This window comes from Cyrtonyx montezumae, unplaced genomic scaffold (genome assembly GCF_038088225.1).
Source record: "Cyrtonyx montezumae isolate F1298 unplaced genomic scaffold, pur_monq_1.0 scaffold_10, whole genome shotgun sequence".
Lineage (NCBI taxonomy): Eukaryota > Metazoa > Chordata > Aves > Galliformes > Odontophoridae > Cyrtonyx > Cyrtonyx montezumae.
In genome coordinates, this window is record NW_027071826.1 from 26,533,945 (window position 1) to 26,556,191 (window position 22,247).

General features: G+C 33.6%; 1 protein-coding gene across 3 annotated transcripts in view; it reads left to right on the plus strand.

Moving 5' to 3' along the window:
* Window positions 1-22,247, plus strand: part of STXBP6 (syntaxin binding protein 6) — an 80,524-nt gene that overhangs the window by 29,776 nt on the left and 28,501 nt on the right. For all 3 annotated transcript variants that reach the window (XM_065753811.1, XM_065753830.1, XM_065753821.1), the window contains exon 2: window positions 2,227-2,410. In XM_065753811.1, the coding sequence (XP_065609883.1) occupies window positions 2,257-2,410 (154 nt within the window). In that variant the 5' untranslated portion in view covers window positions 2,227-2,256. The remainder of the gene's footprint in view (window positions 1-2,226; window positions 2,411-22,247) is intronic.

The window sequence follows — 22,247 nt, forward strand, 5'->3', positions numbered from 1 at the left end:
TAGCTTGGTTTGTTAGTTTTGTTTTTGTTGGATTTTATTTTTTTCCAGTAAACAGGCTTTTGTTGCTTGTGCTGGTCAGTTTCCACAACAAATTCAGAAATCATGTCAAGTAAGCTGAATTAGAGTAATCCCATAATTCTGGTATCTGTGACTGTTGTAAACAAAGTATTGAGAAAAGAAGGATCGAAACCTCCTAGGCAGAGTGCATACTTTAGTCAGAGGTTTCAATTGCAGTGTTGGGTATCTACTTCAGTTCTTTGTGTACAGTTTAGGTTGGATGCATATGAAAATAGCTTAATCACAAAGCAAATAACAGCATGCAGATGTAAACTGCAAAAGTTTGTTCTTCCATATCATCTTTGTTTCAACTGACACATGAGATATGCCTTGTGATACTGTCAAGCTCAGTTTTTTCAAAAGTTGAATTTATATGTTGTTTATACATAAAAGGTCTTCTATTTATCTGACAGATTAAATGATTAAACATATACACATATCTCACTGTGCGTGTGTATATATATATACATTAAATCCTCCTGTTTTGTATTTATTTTGGGTTACTTGGTAGTTATTTCAGTTTCATAGAGGAAATCTATGAAGCAGAATTTGAATAGTACCTCTTGTTTCTTTGGCCTGCCTCCTACTCAGCAGAATGCTATCAGCTACATACAAAGAGACTTATCCTTAAAGTAAATCTTGAAGTATTGTATGAAAGACGTGAATCTATAAACAAACAATATTTAGTCCTACATATACTACATGAATCTCAGGAAAATGTCTGAGAATCGCTTCAGTCCAACTGTCCAGTTGCAGAACTTACAGCATCAGATTATTGCTGCTAGAGAAACCTTTTTCTGTAACTCAAGTACATATTTACCTGATAATTTATTTTACTTTTCCCAGTGTTCCATTCATTAGAAGTTGTTTAAGCATTTGAAGGTCTGAGATTGATTTTTGTAATCATTATCAGTCTTTAGCTAGAATGAGCTCTGTGTTACTGAAACTGTAGTCATAAATAGTGGCCTTGAGTTTGAAAAAAAAAAAATCCTAAAACAGCTCACATGCTGCTACAACATACACTTCCATAATACAGAAGAGCAGAAAAAGTCTCGTATGATAAGCAAATGAAATGTCATAAGAACCTCTTGTAGGTAGCTAGGTGGTAGATTCATTTTTATTCTTTTTCCATGTTGGTATATTTGTAGTTAAATGAAAGGTAACTTTTATGATGTGAGTTAAGGAATCCCATCTTTTCAAGAGCCAAGCATTCATTCTTCCAAAAATTTTTCTTTGAATTAGTCTGGATGTTTCTTCTAATTAGGACAGTTTAAATTAATCAATTTTTTTAATGGGTGAAATAACTTCTCTGATTTCCACAGCTGTAATTTTGACTATTCTGAAACTGGGGTTTACTATTACATAGTTCATTTTGGCAAAGGATTTTAGTTACATCCCAAAATAAATAGTTCAAATCTAGTTAATTACCTAAGTTAAACACTGTCACGCCTCCATGAATACACATTTTGAAAACAAAATCATAAGATATTATCATAAAGAGGTGCCAATAAATTGTTGAGGCTGAAAATGGTAAGACACTTATTTGCTAATACTATGCACACTAACATAATGATTCCATGACTCTCTTGGCTTCGTGATCTGATCTGAATTTATTTCCATTTTCCAACGATAAAATTGTGGCAAGAAGTGCAGGAGCTGCTTAAGCAAGCACTGTCACTGAGAGTGAAATTCCTGGAAGAATAGTCTTGCAGAGTTGTAAGCTTTATATTTATCTTGTGAACACAAATTCCTGCCTGCCATAATACGATCAAGCTTTAAGTACAGGCTGGTGAGCTTGAATACAAGATTCCTTCAGTATGCCCAAGTTGTGCATATGAGACAGGTGACAGAGAGAAAATTAACAAAGCTTTTATGCAGAATAAAGGTGTCCATCTGAGAAGACTTTGGATCACATGGGAGTGCTAGCATGTGCTGTTTCTGCCATAAATAGGTTTAGCTGGATTCAGAACTGTGGATAAAAACAGCACGTCCCTCAGGGGTGACTCAGATATTTAGAAAATTCTACCTCAAAGTACACAAAATTCTGTTCTAAATTCTTTGATGCATTTAAGACTTCATTTGAAGGGTCAGAGTTGCAAGTGACAGTGTATGTGAAATTCCCTTTTAACTTAGTAGTAGTTCCTAATTTTTGTTCTGATTTTGTTTTAGTGAGTGCCAGTCTGCTATATCTGATCTATAATGAATGCCAAATCTGCAATCAACAAAGAAATTTTTGCCCCACATGATGAAAGAATGCTGGGAGCTGTCCAAGTGAAAAGAAGAACGAAAAAAAAGATTCCTTTCCTAGCTACTGGGGGTCAGGGTGAATATTTAACATACATCTGCCTGTCAGGTAAGATTAAAGATTTTGACATCCAGTTGTCTGTTTTAGTTTATCTTCAGTTAATTGATTACATATTAGCCATGGCTGTGAGGTGCTGGCTGAACTTGAATCTTAATAATGTAAGCAGAGAATAATAGCATTCAGAATACAGGCTATTAATATTTATGCTGTATTATAAATTGAATGGGTGAATTCATTGTTTAAAAAATGTTCTCTTACAACATAGCTATGGAATACAAAGAGATAGAGTATTTGGAAAAAGTCTTATCAAATTTAAGATATTTCTTGGGGGGATAAAATTTACATTGTACCTGTTTTAAATGCCCTGAAATTTCTAATTTGAAACAAATCTATTTTTCTCATATTTTCATAATTGCATCTGAATTACTAACTTATTAAGTACTTAAATATGCATCTCTCATCCAGAATATTTTTAGCTTGACATATGGAACCTTACTTGGTCTTCATCCACCTGACTTTAAAAGAGGTGAAGGTAGAAACAGACTCTTTGAAGGAGAAAATACTATCAGTATGGTTAGGTTGCAGTTGGACACAATGGTCTTGAAGACCTTTTCCAACCTATGATTCTATGATAAGACCTGTTTTGAGATGTCACAGGAAACAGGGACTAATGACCTAAGTCACTAAGTCATGAAGTTGCTCACATGAAACATGAGTTACTCCAAGGTCAAAACAGTACTAGTGAGAGTCTGAATTTGAGTTTTGTTCTGCAGGCTAAGTTACATGTTTTACTTTTTTTTTTTTTGTCCTTTCTAATGGAGGCAATATCCAATTTTTTTTTTTTAGTGTATATAAATAAAACACGTTGGTTGAATAACTTGTGGTTAGCTATGGTGTTGTAAGTTTTTGGCAGTCTTTATTTTAAAAATGTAATTATCCTTTGAATTTTTTCTGGTTATCGCAACTGGAATTAAGATAAATTTCATTAAGGTTATATCTTAATGCAGTAAGAAAGTAGTTTGTGTTTATGATTTGCTGTAGTTTATACTGATTTTCAAACATCAGTAGAATTCAGTTGCCTGCATTCAGTGCAGTTGTAAATTCTCAGGTGTATCCTGCCTTTTTTCCAGATATGTTTCAATGAAGCAGAAATCCCGTTATTTTGGTGTCTGCCAGCTGAGTATGTGTTAGTATAGTCAGGTTTTTAAGCATCAGTTGCTCCCCTACAGGCCATGCATCTTAATGGAAGTAAAATCAGTGGTCAGAGGACATGGTCTGTGAAGTTCAGTAGACTGTCATTGTGCTTGAAGTAAATGGAAAGTAGAGCTTAATGGATGCTGTCAAATTTCTTTCGACTGCAAATTATGTTAAAACTCTCAAAATGTAGTATTTCTAACAATTGTGGAGTAGCTGGGTTTTAAGTCATGGTGCATATGTACACAAAATTTATATTTATATTGCTAAATAACATATGTATATGTATGTAAATATACATATGTTAAATGTGATCTGCACAGCATCTGTACACTCATACTGATGACAATTAGACAAAGCAGATTTAACATTTTCTACTTGCCATTTTCCCATTTAATAGAGTTTAAAGAAAGGGTTTGATTCAGCTAGTGTTTTCCCTAAACTTGTGGTTGAGATACTTTCTTAGGTTGTATGGGTTGGAGGTTTCAATTCCCTCACATCCTGAAGTAAAAGTAGAGTTCTGATTTCCAACTTGTTATGGATCAAGGCCCAACTCTTCTTCTTTTTAGTGGTCAGTTTTTAAAAAGTTCAAGTTATTTTTCCTTAGTTGTCTTATTTTAAATAAAAATCCTATTTTAGAACAGCACAGACATGGTCAGAGTGCACATGTGACATATCTGTGTTCATGAGTACAGGTTAGAGGCATGAGCTGTGCTTACAATTTTATGTAGGCTAATTCTATTCATCTGATTGTTGGTCTTTTAATTTATTTTATTTTGTGCCATTCTGAGAAACCTATCCTCTCATCCATTCTCACATTCATGTGTAGCAGCCAAAATAGACTTAAATATGTTAAATATTCTTACATGCATCTAAAGTCTTTCTGCAATAGGATAATGAGTCATGAGTAAAAGGAGCAGCAGAGGTCTTTACTTCAGCATAGTTTCTCATTAATGACAACGAGAAGTATTCAACAAAAAAATTTTTTGTGTTGTGTGCTGGAAATCTACGTAATTAATTTATGATAGTCATATTTGGCATGCTAATAGTGATTTCTGCAGGGCTATGAGACAAAATTTAAGTAAGTATCATATTAGTCTTTGTTATCAAACATATTGTATGACTGGGAATTTCAGTAGACAACAAGAGACTGAGTTGCTGGGCTTACTCATGTTTGAGGATAGATTTAGAATTCTATAAAGTGATAAAAAATGTGATGAAATGCAATAGTGTCAAGCACAATTAGTCAATAGTATTCAGTGACACAAAACCATAGGGTAGGCAATTGTTTCTGCCACTATTGTTAAAGTAAATTGAACTAATAGTGATCTTAGAGTGATTCAGTCTGGCTTTTGCTAAGAGAAATTTGATAATTTAAAGTTCAAAGCTGAATTTGTCAGTTGAAAGAGTCTACTTAAATCTAACCCATTAAGAGACTTATAAATATTTGGGAATACAAAAGTGTCCTGCCTGGTTATAGTTTATTTCAAGATAGGGCACAGAAATCTAGATACCAGACACTGTAATAGCTGCTGTTTGTAACGGAAAAGTTCACCAGTTTTTATAATTTAGTTGTTTTATTTTCTGCATCGGATTGAAAGTACCGTATATCCTAAATGTTGTCTGCATTTTTGTAAACAAAGACAGAGATCCTGAGCAGGGACAGTGCACCACCCTCACCCATATTCTTCCCAGAGAATATAACTGGTGTACTGAAGCATTAAAATATTCAAATACTAAACAAAGCAGGACAGCATAATAAGGAAGGGAGATTCTTCCTTCAGCATTGCATTTGATGTATATACTGAAGTTAGTGTTTGACAATACAAAATGCTGAATTGGTTAGAAGGAAACACTCATTAATGCTCAAAAAAGGTGTACCTAAAGCTAGGCAGTTATGACCAAAAGCAGGTAAGAATTTTGCAGCAAAAGTACTTATGTATTAGGTGTTTGTGTAGGCTGAACAGTTGGATTACCTGCAGCCTTTAAGCCCTTTCTATTGACATGGCTGATAAAGTCAGATGGGCAAGAATAGCCAAGGGAGCTATTTAGCTGAAGAACAGAAAGCAAGGAGTAGACAGATGGAAAATGGGTGTGTGTGAGGTTTGGTTGTAGGCAGAACAGAGAAAATGAGAACTGGAATAATAATAATTATTTTTTTTATTGTAGGAAAGGATTTGACGTAGAGAAAAGGCAAGAAATTCAGTGCTGGAAGGGGATATTTATCACTTCCTCCACACTAGCAGACCTACTGATGGTTATTGGACCAGATCTAAGTTTTCATTTTGTCATCATTGTCTTATATAATTCAAACATAAATGTTTAAAATAGTTCTTAACCTTATTTAGAATGCTGACTTAAGTACAAATTACTTCAAAGGTCACTTCAGAGATATAGAATGTAGGCAGTCTTTTCTGCAACTAGCTCTGTGTGTTATTTCTTTTGACACTATATCATTATGATTTCTAAGTAACTTTTAATATTAAAAACAGATTTAATTTGTTGTAGTGTATTGGAAATGTTCCAGTTTGTACATATGGAATTGGCATCAACCTTTTCTGGGCTGAAAATCTGTTGCAGTTGCAAGTAACTGAATGAACCAGATGGTTGCTTTTGAACCTTATTTCTTATGTGTCTTAACTCTTGGCTGAACCATTTTTTTCTAGTCCATCTTGTTAAAATGTTGGAATTTCTGTGTAAATTTTAAAAGGTGATAATGTTTAAAACTGAGGGTGGAAACTTTTATTTTTTTTTATCATTGCTGTTTCTCTCTTTGCTGTCTCCAAATTCAATGTTTTTTTTTTTTTTTGTGACTTTTACGTGAAACTGCATCTCTTGAGAGTGATGAAAGAAAAGGAAGTGGGGCAAAAATGTTAGAAAAGAGCATACAGGAATTAGGTGTGCATGCAGAGGAAGAGCATAATCATTCTTCTACATTCATTGGAATTTAAAGTTATTTACCACATCACTTTGATTTTTTTTTCCAAACAACAGGTTAATACATAGCTTTTAAAGAGTCTTGCAGTTACCACTGTGTGGGAGTGTTTTTCCCTTTTCCTGCTTCAAAGTATACAGAGAAACAGATATATATCTTATTGGCTTGATGAATATCTATGGCTCTATGAATAACCTCTATAAAAACCCTCTGAGTACACTTACTTTAGCTAAAATCTAACCACGCCACTTGGTTTCACTTTCAATAATAAGCTTCATATTCTGTTTTTGTCTCTAGCCAGTGGTGCGTAAAGTTGTTTTTCAAACATAAGCTTGTTGTTCCTTCCAAACTGACTGCTCATGGAATAAAAAGTTACTTGGGAATGACATAAATCCCCTTTTCCTTTGTAGGTAAGTTTATGTAGCTGCCAGAAATTGGCCAGAATTTAGTGGTATATTCCGTGCCAAGTTATTTGCAATTGACTTTTCAGTTTGATAGTTGAAGTGAAAATTGAAAAGTAGTGATAAGGCATTTTAGATTAAAATAATTCACTTTCTCTCTTATGTGTTCTTACTTGTCGTGTCAGTGTTGATCTTGTGCTGAAGTTACCTTCTCATTATTTGTTTCTTTAATTTTTCCTTTTTTTATTTCAGGAGTTTTTAATCAAGAGAATTCTCATGTACTTTTCATCAAGATGTGAGAAACCATAGTTTCATTTTTTCACTCAATTTCTAGGATAATTTTGTAGTTACTTTGTCATATGATGTAAAGAGTTGCTATTGGATATTTGCTATTTCTGTTTATACACAGTATTAAGGAGTGAGGATACTTCAGAGTTGATGGTCAAGTATAGGACATTCACGCTGGAGGTATATCTGTCCTACTTAAGTGTCAGGCTTTCCACTGATTGTTTCATTACTTATGCAAAGTAGAACATAACTTGTCTTCTACAAGTTCTACCCAATCTAGACAGCTATTTGATGACAGCTGTGGATCAGTTGTGGTTGTCACCATACCCCATGGACTCAATTAGTACAGCAGGCTGAACATCAGGTGTTATGTTGGTATGTGAGTTACATTAGGGAAAATATTTCACGTTGCTTTACTCACTGCAAGAGCTCATGGTTACATAAAGTAACTTTAAGGTACAGAAAAGTGTGGCTACCAACACCAGTTCTCTACATAACATTTTTGCATTTTATCTTAAAATACCTGCTAATTTCTGATGGACTATGAGAAAACTAGTCTGGAGTTGAATGGACAGGACTCTGTCATATCAAACATGAATGTGGTATTCCTTATTTCTTGGCAGCATTCTGTACAAGTGCAGATGCCTTGGTGACTTTCTCCTGTTGGCAACTGGTCCCTCTAAACCCTCATTTTGCAATCAGTGACTGCTTTTGCTTCCAGTTAAACACAGTTGTAACCTGTAGAAATTTTGTGCACCTTCTGCATTCTTGTTGAATAAGTCAGTGATAGAGTTTGGTGGTATGAATGGAATTGGTGGTTTCCACACACATGTAATTCATTTCCAATTCAGTGCCCCTACACTGGTGTTCATGTGTCTGTATAGTGAGTTGATTATCAGCTTACAGAGGCTTTTTGCCTTAAGTCATACAGCTGGGCTAGTGCAAGTGCATGAATATGGCTCTCTGGACATGAGAAACACAGATAACTTCAGTCAATTTACAATGTTATGAAACAATTGTATGAATCATGGTTCCCTGTGAAACATGATGATAGGCTGGTGTTCACATTTGTTGCCAGGCAAAGTTAAATCCACAGATGAAGATAAATTCAACATTTCATTACATTGTATGCAAGGAAAAATGAAAAGCTTAGTAACATCTGTGGAATTAATATGAAGGCCATTTCTATGCAAGAAATTCTCAGTTGGCAAACATGCTTATTTCACCAAATACATGAGAATGATTATGGCTTTTCTTGGATCTGTTTTCCCCTTACTTAACATTGCTTCAGAAAGGAAGTAGAATCCCTTTTAAAAGCTACAGAAGCTAATATATCTCTTCAACATCCTCACCTTTACTTTACCAGGGTTTCTTTTAATCTTGACAGGAATTTGGATGAATTCTGACATTCACGCTGCTTCTACTTTTGTGTTTAAATAGTTAAATCAAAAGACACTGATGATTGTTTAGTTATTTTTTAAAAATTAAATAGAAATGTAATTATGCAGAGGCCTAATGTTTTCATTAACTTTTCTATGGAGTAAACTAAGACCATTAGAGTTTTGTTTTTCTCGTGAGAAATTTGTCTTCCCTAACAGGAGCCTTAAACCTTGCTTTGTGTTGAATTAAAGTATTAGCTTAGCTGGGTTTTTAATTTTTTTTTGTTGTTATTTGTTTGTTTTGCTTTAAACAATACTTAAACATCAGTTTTGTACTGTGCTTAGTCCTGCAAATGGAAATCCTTTTCTTCATAAACTAAAACCAGGGGAGGTAAAGAAAGAATTATAAAAAGCAGACAAGCAAAACAAAACTAGCAAGCTTCTCTTCCTCCCAGTTCTTCCAAGGGGAAAGATCCTAAGCATAACTGTCCCATCTTGGTAATGGCTTTAAGACAATGATTTAATTATTCAGTTAGCTTTAGGGTAAGTGCATGTCTTCAGTGTTGTGCTCTAATGACTGGTATGCCTTGTTCTGAACTGACTATTATGTTGGTCTAAAGAGAGCACTGATAGTTTTGAATTATGACTTACCATGATTTTTTTTCAGGCTGTGGACATACGTATTTGTCTGTACAAGCATATATTGAATATATACATGTGTACGAAGTCTCAGTCCACACTTAGCTACTAGTCTCAGTGCTTGTTGGAACCAGAAATTGTTTGCAGTAATTTTGGCTGATTAGAGCTGGTAGCCCACAAGCATAGCCCGTGTCATGGAAGACTGACAATGCTGACAAGGCTAATGTTTGTCTCAGAGGTCTCAGAGTAGCTTTCTTCTTGCATGACAGCCTAGTGAATTTGCCACGATATTGAGATTGCAGGTGCAGTCTGTGCTCATATGAAATTGTTGAAATGTAATTACTTTAATCTACCTCTAATTATGATAGGTTGCAATATTGAATACTATTCTTAACTAAGCCTTTTATTTTATCAGTGCATTTTTTTATTTTTTGGAGGTATTTGTGATATCTTAGCTCCATGGTACTCAGAAGGGTTCTTAGAAGTCTAAATACTGCTTTTTCCTAATGCTCATGCCAAGGTCCATTTTATAGAGGGAATTTCAAAAACATCTTCTAATAGTCTTTGAAAATCTATAAGCAATCAGGTCTCATACGTGGAAAATCAATTGCTTTTTGGAGTTTACTTCCTTCATTACTGATATTTGTGTTTACTTAAAAATAGAAAAAATGAGGTTTTTCTTGTGACAGGAGGTCAAATTTATTGATGGTCTGCAGAGTAATACCTTTAGCCTATGTTGGTGCTCTGAACCTTTCTGTGTCCAATTGTTGAATTCAGTGTAACCAGAACTTTGCATACAATGTTTGCTTATGTGGGAATCATGTTCTAGCAAAGCTATGGAATTGTCTATTTGTGAGCATATGGTTTAGGATTTGTGATTTCTTTATTTATTTTTTTTCTTGAAAGTGAAGAAATAATGTTCATATGCTTCCATCAATCCATTCCTCTGTACTTAATCTAATTTACATGCAGAAAATTTATTTTTAATTGTAAAGTGTAGGTATGCAGTCGTGCATCTGATCACTGTTCATTGTTTCATAGTCTTGCCTATGGTTTCTTTTTGCACTTATATTTATTTATTATATATCTATATTTACAAAATAGAAATGTAGCAGATGGGAAAAGCTTGAAAGTTAACTATCATGTGTCAATTTTACTTTTATAACATGATGTGTTGATCCAGGGAACTTGCGTTATTGCCTTTGATTTTATTCAGAGTTGAGATTTTTGAGTTGTTTTATCCTCCAACTCATGCACACATGAACTTCCTGGAAAGGTTTCCAAAATCCCTAAGGATATGATGTTGAGGGGAGGGATGGGTGGGGTGGGGGGAGAACAAAACAAACTAGAAACAAAACAAAACAAAAATCTAGAAAGCTTTGAAATAAGTAAGGAATTGGACATAACTTTGCAATAATTAATAGGGATAGGCTTAATACAATTAGAAAGCATTTACTGATGTAGTTAAGTTGCTATGTGTAAAACAAGTTCACAAAGCTGTATGTTGGAAGCAATACCTTGTCCTTTTACTCACAAAAGAAGCTTAATGAGGTTATTCTTGGCTGTACTTTGTATCCTTTCTGTGAGGGCATCCCATAATTAAAAGATATCTTACGGAAAGTAATCAGGTTGCAGAATTCCTTTCTTCCACTTTATTCCAAAAGAGGGTGGCAAGTGTATTTCTTTATCCATTTGTTGGAATTATTTGTGGTGGGTAGGTTTGCATTCGTAAAGAGCTGGAAGTATCCTCCTTTAGTGAAAACAGCACATTTCACTGAACAGTTTTGCCCAGAATATGACAGATGCTTGCATCAAGTTTACTGGCAGGTTAAAATGTTTAAATGTCATGATGTCTTTGGAAGTAATTTGTTCATTCTCTGTCCAAGTGAGTTTTTTTGGCAGAGGTTACTGTTATCTTATATGTGATTAAAAAAATAAAAACATAAAAAAGCAGAGCTATAAATGAGAATATAATCAGCAATGTTTTATGATAACAGTGGAATATGGCAGCTATGCAGATAAGACCTGTGTGAGTGTCTTTCGATTGCTAGCTTTTGTAGAAATCATTCTCATTTTACAATAAAAAAACTTGCTTTAGGGTAGGATTCTGTTTGAGCAGTTTTCTGAAGATTCATGGTACTGGAGTTCGATGTTACTTCACTCTGACTCATTGAACAATTTGTATCACATTGGGCAGGAAACATCTGGAGTGTTCTCTTGCAGTTGTATTGCAGATGTTTCTGTCAATTACTATTTAGCTTTGCTCTGAGTTAGTTGTAATAGCCAGAAGTTCTCTTTCTCCTTGACCATTAATTGCAGTGTTATGAACTCCTTGCATAGGTAAGCATCAGCCTGAAATCTTATCCTTTTATTGTACCCAAAGCTGTAGGAATCAAATCCAGTACATTTTTAACAGAACTGTTCTATTTCAAGTCAGTACCATCAAACAATTTTCAGTGTAGAGCAGCTCATAAGAAGTACTTAAAGATATTGTTAAGCCAATTAGAGCATTACATCAAGCTCCTCTGTCATTAGGTGGGCTTTTATTGTTGTTTTATTGAAGACGAGTAATATGTTGCTGATCTCCAAATTTTTTTTTGTTTCATCTATAAATAATCATTTTAAAGTGAACAAAATACAAAACAGATCAGGATTGACTGCTACTGTGATTTGATTCTGACCGAAGTTCATCCAAACTGCTTCCACATAAGCCACATACTAATCAAGGAACAGGCCAATTATGACATACTTCAGGGGAGGTATTTAGAGCTAATTCTGTCCAATTCAGATATTACACCGAGGGAGAATGTTTCCAGCTAGCAATATGTGTATTTATTTATATATGCTATCTGAAGTAGTTGTTCTGTGTTTACAGCAGCCAACATTTTCTCTCCATTTTCCTTACATTAAGATTTTTATAGAAGTTGGCTTTTGTAATCTGATTATGCATATCCTAACAAGAAGGAAAGAAAACAACATATGAAGGGTGGGGAGGCTGAGTGAATATCAAGTATGCAAAGCTTTGTTGCCAAGGAGGAGCTGCCCATTTGTCTAAGCTAAAACAATCTCTAGGAACTGTTTAGTTGGAACTGCTTCACAGAGAAAGCCTGCCCCACCCTTTCGGTGGCTCTTGTTCTGTGCCTTTTTTTTTTTTTTTTTAGTTCCACAGTATGTAATAACCTTATCTTGTAGCTTCAGGATCAAATTACAAGTGCACTGCAGCTCAAATTTTATAGTATTAGTGTTATGAGGAATTTCACCCATAGGTGAATATATATATGAATATATATATATATATATATTCATATATATATATATGAATATATATATATATATATATATGAATATATATATATATATGAATATATATATATATATATATGAATATATATATATATATATATATGAATATATATATATATATATATATATGAATATATATATATATATATATGAATATATATATATATATATATATACGAGGTGAAATTTTCCTCATAGCCTTTTGACCTTTTATAAAAGCTTAAATAGTTACCTTTATCTCAGAATGGTCCTTTTGAAACACAGATCAGTTCTCTACAAGCAGCTTTTTTTGAGATGACTACTGCTAAACTACAGTGTACACGAATATAATACAGCCTGATTTAAAATTTCTTAGTGCTTTACAGATATTTAATTTGATACATCTGAGGGCAGTGTCTCTAAACAAATGCAAGTTGAGCAATTCTAAATAGAAGCCTGAATCTTGAATATTTGTTCTCATTGAATGCTGTTTGACACAAAATTTTCTCTTTCCTGTTAAGATATTTAAGCTAATGCAAGACCTTAAGACTTAAAGTAAATCCATTTTCAGGGGATTAATATATCATTTTAATCTGAAACATAGTAATCACATATCTAACATTCCTTAGGCAATTTAATTCTCTAAATACAGAATCTGGTTGTTCTTCTGTGTTGCCCCCTCACATATGTCTTCAGAGGACAGGCTCAGCTGGAAGGGAAGCTGCAACATAAGCTTCTTGCTGGATGAAATAACTACTAAATGCTGTTCATGGACAATATGATATCAGCCCCTGCTGTGTTAGTTTTCTTAAATCTCTGCCTCTTGTCCCTCTGTGCTAAGACCTATTTTCAGTGACTGCATCATTGACTTGGACAATAACAGAATTTTTAAATCAGAAGAATATTCTCTTGCCAGCAGTTCTGGTTTCAAAGCATTTATATAATATATTCTCTCCTTGAATGAGGTGAAAAAAATGAAAGCTTAAACAAATAAAAGCTTTTAACCTCCACTTATGTTTGTTCGTCTGCAGTCATGGTGGATTCCTAGAGAATTCTTGTTAGCTCTAGCACTGGGTTATCTGAAGTTGTCTAAAATAAAGTCTGATAAGATTTTGCTGGATTTTGATTATTTGTTTTTTGCACCTAAGTTTTTTCCAAATCTACTTGATAACAAGAGCTAGGTAGAGAACTTCTGAAAAAGTGCTGGAATAATTTTGTTTTATTTTTGTATTTAGAAATCTTAATCTCTTTTTTAAAATAGGTTTCTTAAATTTTGCCCATAAAAATATAGCATTAAAATAGGTTTCTTAAATTTTGCCCATAAAAATATAGCATATGCACAAATGATCCTTCAGCTGTATTATGTACCTGAGGGAATGCTGGTTGCTTGCCCAGTGCTCATTGTTCAATGCAAACTAGTTAGGAAGCTGAAGAACAGAAATGATCTTCAGCTATGGAGAATGTAAAATCTGAAAAGGCTTGAAGAGATGCTGTGAAATCTATCAGGAATTGGAGAAGAAGTCCAACTACAGAATTGGAAAGATTTTAAAATGATAGACCAATGTTTTTGTTGAAAATTTCTGAAGTATTGATGTTTTGCTCAGTTAAGCACTAGGACATCAGTATTTATTGCTTTATATGAAGTTGAATTTTATTGGTTTTCTGGCTAGAGACTGATGTAGCCTTCTAAAGTATTTTTCATGCTAATATCAAGAGCTTCTTTTCTTGGCAAGGAGAAGGGTTTGGGAGGGGAAGAGCAGAAGATAATGAGTTAGTATGTGTGTCTGCCTAACCTTGAATAAACTAAGGACAACTTATCTCAACTCTAATGGTGTATACAATATGACAATGCCATTTTGAAAGACAAGTGTTCAAATCCATAATGTAATCCAGTGAGACTAAAGCATTATATCATTAATATCCAGTGGTAGTGGCTTTTTTTTTTTTTTTTTTGCATACCAGTTCATAGGAAATAACACAGATTTCATTAAATGCTCTAATTGTCTTTTAAATTGAATAAAAACTACCTTTTTTGTTTAGTTTCACTTCTTCTGTTATGCTAATTAGATAGTGTCTCAAAAAGTAATGTATATTGGAACAGTTGTATTATTCAGATTGTCTGTCTGCTAAAAATTACTCAGAACAGCAGTGTAAGCAAGTAGAATTATTGCCAAGAATTTTATTTGCCATTCATTTACATAATAGAGTCTCCAAATCTTGAGTCATCAGTTGTGTTATTTCTTATTACCTCTTTGGACTCAAAGTTGAATGGAGAAAATCTCATAATTAGATATCTTTACAGAAATTTCACAGCTGGAGACTGACAGCTGGAGAAAAGCGTGTAGAACAAATGCTGTATTGATTTGGAGACATTCAATGTGTTGGATGTTCTTTTGTTTTAGTGAATTTTTGCATGACTTCTGATGTCTACCAGATAAAGATCATTCAAAGTTTTAAAGCAGTGAGTCCTAGAATTGGTGTAAACAGTTTAATTTGACAGTTATTTTTGTGGTTATTTCCCTCATTCCCTCATCTTGTTCAAAACAATTTTTCTTTGAAAATAAGTTGTTATGGGCAGTGAGAACTTGTCTAAAAATTGAAGACAGAAGCAATATGAAAACTGTGCCTGTTTTCTCAAGTACAAAGTATTCAGAGGTGACACTGAGTAAAGGTATTTTTCCGCTATCATTTTGCACCTGATCTGGTTTGTGTATGCCCAGCTGACTAAAAGATTTGGAAGAATTTAGAATAACAATGCATCAAAAAGGATGTTTCCATGTTTCTAACAATAGTACAACCTTATTCTTTAATCTGAGTAAAGTAAAAAGAAAGGGATATTCCTTTGGTTATGCTTTAGGTAGTCAATACCATGCTTGTGTTACAAGTGTGTTCACACATTACTCTGTTTGTCTTCATGAATGCAATACCACTTGAAATCCTAACATGCCTCACTCTGCAAGAGGAAGGACTCTAAGTAAACTTCTGTTCCCCAAGGATGATTTTGTATGAAGTTATTAGTTTTAGCACATCAAAGTACTCTGAAATGCCATTCTTCAGGAACTGAATCAGAATATTATCATTCAGGTGTGCAATTTGTATGATAACAGTCTTACAATGAACTTTCTCTTAAATCTGTTTTCTTTTAGGAAGTAGGTACTTCAACAGCTATCAGCAAGTTGAGAGACAAAAGGTCTTAGGAATTAAACATGTTTTTGATTTAAAAAAAAATCTTGCAATGGCATCCACTCAAGGCACAAAGTGTGTAAATTTGTCTTTTTGAAGTAGGAAGAGGAGGGAAGTTTGCAAGGTGAGCAGACTTCATAGCTTTTCCTCTTGCATTCAAGTGAGCAGACTTCATAGCTTTTCCTCTTGCATGGAAAAATTCTATTTTTCCTTTTCTAATCCTGTCTTTCTATTGCTAGCAATGTGAGGTATGAATATATTTTTGTTATTATTCAGCTTTGTTGCGCAAGCAGTTAGCAATAGCCTATATTATAAAAACTTAGGAGGTAAGATCTCTTGAACTGCAGGAGAAAATGTGGTTTTATAAACCTTGAGAAGTGTGAGAAGTATGGAAGATAATATTTTAATAGAAGTCCAAATTATTTCTCCTTTTTTCCACGAACTTCTGAACTCAGGATAAGAATTTCTGAGTGTTTAAAAAGAAAGATCAGGCTAGGGAGTATTTTCTGTGAGTTTAAATTTCAGCCCCTTGGAGCTCTAACTGAAGTTTCACCAAGTTTGGAGGTTAGAGGCTTAAGGACTAGCAGAAATTAGACAGGTGTACTGTAACTTTACAGAAAAATTTTATTATGTTAAAAAAGAAAACTTGCTGGAGAGGAGGGAAAATGGGTACTTCTGCAATGAAATTCTATCAGCATACTTCAGTAGAGTGAGTTATTTTTTCTGAGATAAGCTCCAGGAAAAAAAAGCAGAACAGAAAGGAAATGAACTTGGTGCCTTCTATTCTAGAGAAAGAGGAAGCTCTGTTGTTTTCAAGAAAACTAAGTTTCAAAAGCTAGTTTGAAATTCTCTTGCTTTCGAGGTAGACTTCAGATGGCTTACTTTACACTGCTGTCACTTGAGATTGGTACAGGTAATTTCAGTGTCAGATTTTAAAAGTGCAGCATGATAGACCTTGATTGAAATGTGAAAATTCTTGCTCTTTGCAACAATTACTCTTGTTAAGTACTTTGACCTGTATTAAAAAGCTTCCCTTTAAATTCCCACTGAACTATGAAAGTTATAGCATGTATCAAATATGGCAAATTTCAAAAGCAATTATTTTAAAATAAAACTTCATTTCCTTTTATAATATCTAGCAATTAAGCACAGCTATTGTCCTCAGAAAGTAGGGCAGGATTATGCCAGCTGAAGATGAAAAGTAAAACAAACAAATAAAAAAACACAACCATCTTCCTTCCAAGTATCTTATTTTTAGTTTTCTTAGTGTTAGTTTGGAATGTATCAAAACAACTCTCTCTGCTGGTATGCTTCACTGTATTACAGTGCTCTTGATAGGAAAAGTATCAGAAGATATAGTTGTTTCCAGAAACCTTTTGAAGATAAGTCAAAATGGCACTGACATTTCTCGTAATAAAAATAGACGTCCAATTTCTTATCATACTTCTATCAGTCCATGAAATGGAAAAATCAATTGAAGGACTACTAATTCAGCAGGCAAAAAAACCCAACAAAACAGATGATCAGTAAAGGCTATTTCCATGAAAACCACAAATGTAAAATTTAAATATCTTCCGGAAAGGATAAAATTTGATGCAAGTCTAACATGTTATACTCCAGAAAGTAAAGTTACTTATTTGTTTTATTTTTTTTCTTTGTTTTTCCTGACTGCAGCTATTTTTTTTCCTACTGTAAATAATTTGCCCATAACTTTTCCATAACTTAACTTCTGTTTGAGCTCAGACTTGGTTACTTCCTTAATGAATTTCATAGACCATTCTTATCACTTTGTGTAGCTGTTAAAACAATTTTTTTTTCATTGTAGTTGTTTTTTTTTTTCCTCTTTTTAAAGTCTACATGACCTTAGATCTCCTTGATCACTGAATTGATCTGAGTTAATTTGACCTGGTGCAGTCTTTCCCCTTTCTGCATTTCTAAAATGACTTCAAAGGTTGGAAAGTATTTGAAAAGCCTTGTTTCTGTAAATATTTCCTATAAAAACTGCTATGGGAAGCTTCTTTTAGTATTCTTATTCATGAATAACTCTAGCATGTTTAAAGTTGTTTATTACTTCCAATTTTATTTATTCCTTTTTCTTAATGGCTAGTTAATTGGATTCTTTCTGCTAGAATTTACCTCTGTGTTCTGTTCCTTCACTTCAATAACTTTTTTTCAATATTTTTGTTTTAATTTTGTGCACTTGCTTTCTAAATGTGACTATTCACTAGTAGCAAGGCATTGTCAACTTGCCTCTATTTCTGCTTAATTTAGCCTCCAGATGTGGAGCTTTACACAAGAAAATGCTAATACTATCATGGTTAACCTTTATGATTCTTAATCCAATCCTGCGTTGAACACTGTCTTTTAACTTCATGTCGTTATCCCACCTGCTTTTATGTTCTTGGTTTTTTTGTTTTGTTTTTTAAGAAATCCATCCTTGTCTTACAGCCAGCCATGCTCATTAATTCTCCACACTTTATCTGCTCCATTGGAGCATATTTTCATTTTGCTTCTTTTTCCTTCTATTTCTAGAATCCTGCCACAGCTGCAAACCCAGACTTCTGTTTTAGCACTTCTGTCAAAATTTGATATCCTATCGTTTGACATAATTCCCTGCTTAGGAGGAATCATTTGGAGTTCAGAATTCCAGTTTTATTCTCTCTGCACTCTGTTCAGTTTGAATGTTTGCTCTTTCTTGGGTTTTGTGAACTCAGGACTTTGATTATGAGCCTCTAATATAAGGCCAGAAAGGACTGTTTGCTTGACTTGTGTAATACTCAATTAACTCAGTCGGACCATTTTCTCATGAGCTCTGTATGAGGCATCATAGTAAAAAGGCAGAGAAAAATTTCTTGAAATATGTTTGCTTTTGACCATAAAGACTGATTTTAAGAAGTCTGGAAGATGAAGAAGGAAGAAATTAAGAATATATAACTCTGATCAAGTGGTCATTAGGACACATTTGTGTGGATGGAACATTAGAAACAGCTGTGTTAGATTCTCTTAAATCTTTGAGATTCAGCTGTTAACTTGTACAATAGCTTTTCACTTGTTTAAAATATTACTGCTTTGGCAGTGTAAATAGGGCTTTTATTGGCTCTACAGTGGTTCATGCTTTCATTTTTTTGCATATAGATTTCAGCACAAATAATTAATTGCTTCTTCTCCTCTTTTTACACAATGCTCTCCATAAATACTTGAAAAAAAAAAATTACATCACCCATGTTTTGAGGCTTCAATGAACAATGCAGGAAAGAATATGAATTGATCTCTTTCTTGATGTGTGTATGTTTACATGTTTTAAAACTAATTTTGGACCTAGCTCCTCTGTTTATTATAGGTTATCACACAGCACTTCTTTTAGAAGATTGCAGATAAAAAACGAATAATATGATTACTTCCAAAAAAATTCTTATCTCTGATGGTGTGACTTTAATTATACAGTTTGTCAAACACCTGTGTGTATACAGAAAATACAACAAAAAAGTGCAAATTATCTGGGCCTTCAGCTTTGTAAATTGATGCCAAGTCTGACAATTTCTCTTATACTAAAGCAGGTATACATCAGTTTGAGGGCTGATTCAAAATTAAATAATTTACATAATTAGGTAAAATAATTTTATTTTTAAGGGATTTTGTTTCATTCTGAGCATTATAAATTTACCTGAAGAATTGGGTGATATTCAATAAATTCTAGATTTTATAGCATAATATAAGCATATGCAATTTTGTCAAGCTATGTTCTAACTATATGCTTTATCTGTCAAAGCAAAGTGACTCAGAGTACACATAGAATTTCCTAGAATAGGAACAACTTGAGTGACATGTCCTTTATTTTAAGATGCTATTTTTGCTTAGCCAGTAGTTTCATAATATAGTTATCAATATTCTTGAAACAAAGGCGGTTAGTTGCTAAGTGACAGTAAATTTGCATAAGGGGTGAGTATTACTGTAAGGATAAGGACTAGACAACCCACTTGAAATTTTTCTAGTTTAAAACAAAGTTGGTTTTTTTTCCTGACTTCTCAGGTTTGGTCTTTTGACATTAATGTGGCTGCAATTGGTACCAAAAACACTTTTAACCCCTTGGACCTTAGGTACAAAGAGATATGTTAGGTCACATTACAATTGAAGTGTTCTATCGCAGGACAACCATCTACGAGGAGCTCTGTTTCCTTGTTACTCAAAGAAGTTGCCTTCTGCTCTGAAATAAGAAGGCCTTCTTAGTGTTGTAATAATTGTACTGCTATGGAAATCTTTTGTGATTTTTGGTTGCTTGGTTGTTTTTTTAACCAATGGGAGCACCATATAAATCAGAAGTCTTGGGACTACTCATGCCTTCTGATGAGCAAGTGCAAGATGGCATGCAGCCTCAATCCTGGGGAAGGTACACCTGTGCCACAATTCTTCTCGCATCCACTTTTTGGCACATCTCTATGTGGTATCAATGTGTGGTGTTTTAGCTAATGATACTTGTAGTGATTTTATTGAAACAGAATCTGTATTAAGGGAGTAGCAGACAGAACCTAAATTACAACAGAGAAAAAATCACTAGGAGGGATGAAGGCCTTGTACAAAATCACATTATGCAAAGCATCAAGATACTGTTTCTGGACATTTAAAATATTTTAGTGGTCTGTATAATTTTCTTCACAGCTGCAGTGGAAGTATGGATGTATGTATGTGGTTCAGATGATATAATAACTTAGCTTGCTCTACACTTGGTGCTTACAACAGTGAATTGAACAAGAAGATGAAAGCAGGCAAAAGGGGGATTGATTTGCAAAACTGTTGGATATAAAAACATTTGAACTCTCTGTTGGTGTGATCTAGAGTCTGGAAGGAGTCATAATATTTGAACAGCAAAAGGTGATTATTACATATATCTCTAAGAAATTGGTATATTTTGAAAGCAAATATTAAGTGATAATAGTGCGTTTTCCTTTCCACCAGAGCACCTTTAGAACACTTTCATTTCTCTGAATTGTAGATTTTTCTAAAACAACTTGATTGTTATTCCTTGATTTTTTTTCTTTTTTTTTTTTCTGGTACTGATAGTGCTTGTCATACTGCTGATAATAGTATTAATGACTTATAGTATACAGTATACATATAATATTGTATATAATATATATGACTTATAGCATATTAGTTGTTTTCTTCTTTTTTTTTTTAAATCCTGTTGGGTCATTGACATGATAATCATTTTGGGCTGTATCTCATCTGTATTATGTATTCCAAAAGATCTCTGCTTGTGACATTTGTGTAAACTTTCAAGATGCAGCTGTTTCTTCCGTAGTTAAATCCTTGTTAATATATTTTCATTATAATAGGTTAAACCAAAATAGCAAGATACCTTATTCCTGGGCTACACAATTGCAATTTGTACAGTATTGTTATAATGTTATGCCCAATTTTAAATTTAAACATGATTGATATACTGTGAATCCACTATGAATTTGCTGCATTACTTATAAAATTAACATGCTATACCATGAGATTCTGGTTTGAAAGTCAACCAGTAAAAAAAGCCTACGTATCTTTAGTACTAGATGTTAAGATTTTTTAGTTGTTCTCAGGAGTTCTACTGAACAAAAGAGTTGTTCAGTAACAAGCAAAACCCTCCCTATAATATCAAGCATTACTCTAATCTTTTGAGGAATAACTGTATCTAATAATTCTTCAGTGCAAAAATTACTCTGAACTTCATATGTGGAAGGCTAGGAAATTTTAGAAACTAAGTATATACTAAGATGGTTGGCTTTGCTCTAACAACAACAAACATGAAAAAGAAATGTAGATAATGATCAGACAAGTGTCAGTTTGTTTCTACTCTAGGTACTTGAGCAAGCTGGTATCATACCAAGCCTATGGACTTTTGAATCCATATTTATTTGCTTCATGGGAGAAATATATACAATTCTTACAGCTCTTAACATTTTTTCAGAGAAGGATTATTAAAAGAGATTTTGTGGTGGTGAGTTAGAATCTCATCAACTTCAAGCAGAATTCCTGTATTACTGTCTGGGGTTCACAGGCCAGTATGTATTCCAGATCTTGAAATGCATTAGATGGACTGTGTGCTCACGATCAACGCACACATTGTACAGATGTTCTTGAATCTTGGTGTATTGTTCGTTCTCTTCATCTCGACCTAACAACAAATGTATGGGAAAATGTTAAAAAAAAACTTTGGCTTACATTGAAGGAAAGTTTCCATGTGGAAAGACAGGAGAATGTATTTGAGGAAAGCAAAACATAGGGCAGATCCATTGATTAGTTCTGCTTTATTTTCAATTTTCTGGAAATTGATGATGTTGAAATAATAGCACTGTTTGATAATTTTTAAAGAATTGATCTCCAGTAAGTGCCAGATAGTTATTTAGAAATTCTTTACAACACAATGAGTACAATAGATTTTGGAATTTGGGGACAAAATATAAATCAGGCTGGACTGTCATTTTAATTTTGTCTTCTAGATTAGAAATTTCTATTGTATCTAGGGGATTGGTGATGTTTTTTAATTATTATTATTATTGTTATTATTTTCGGTGATATATAAAGCAGTATTTTAATAATATCAT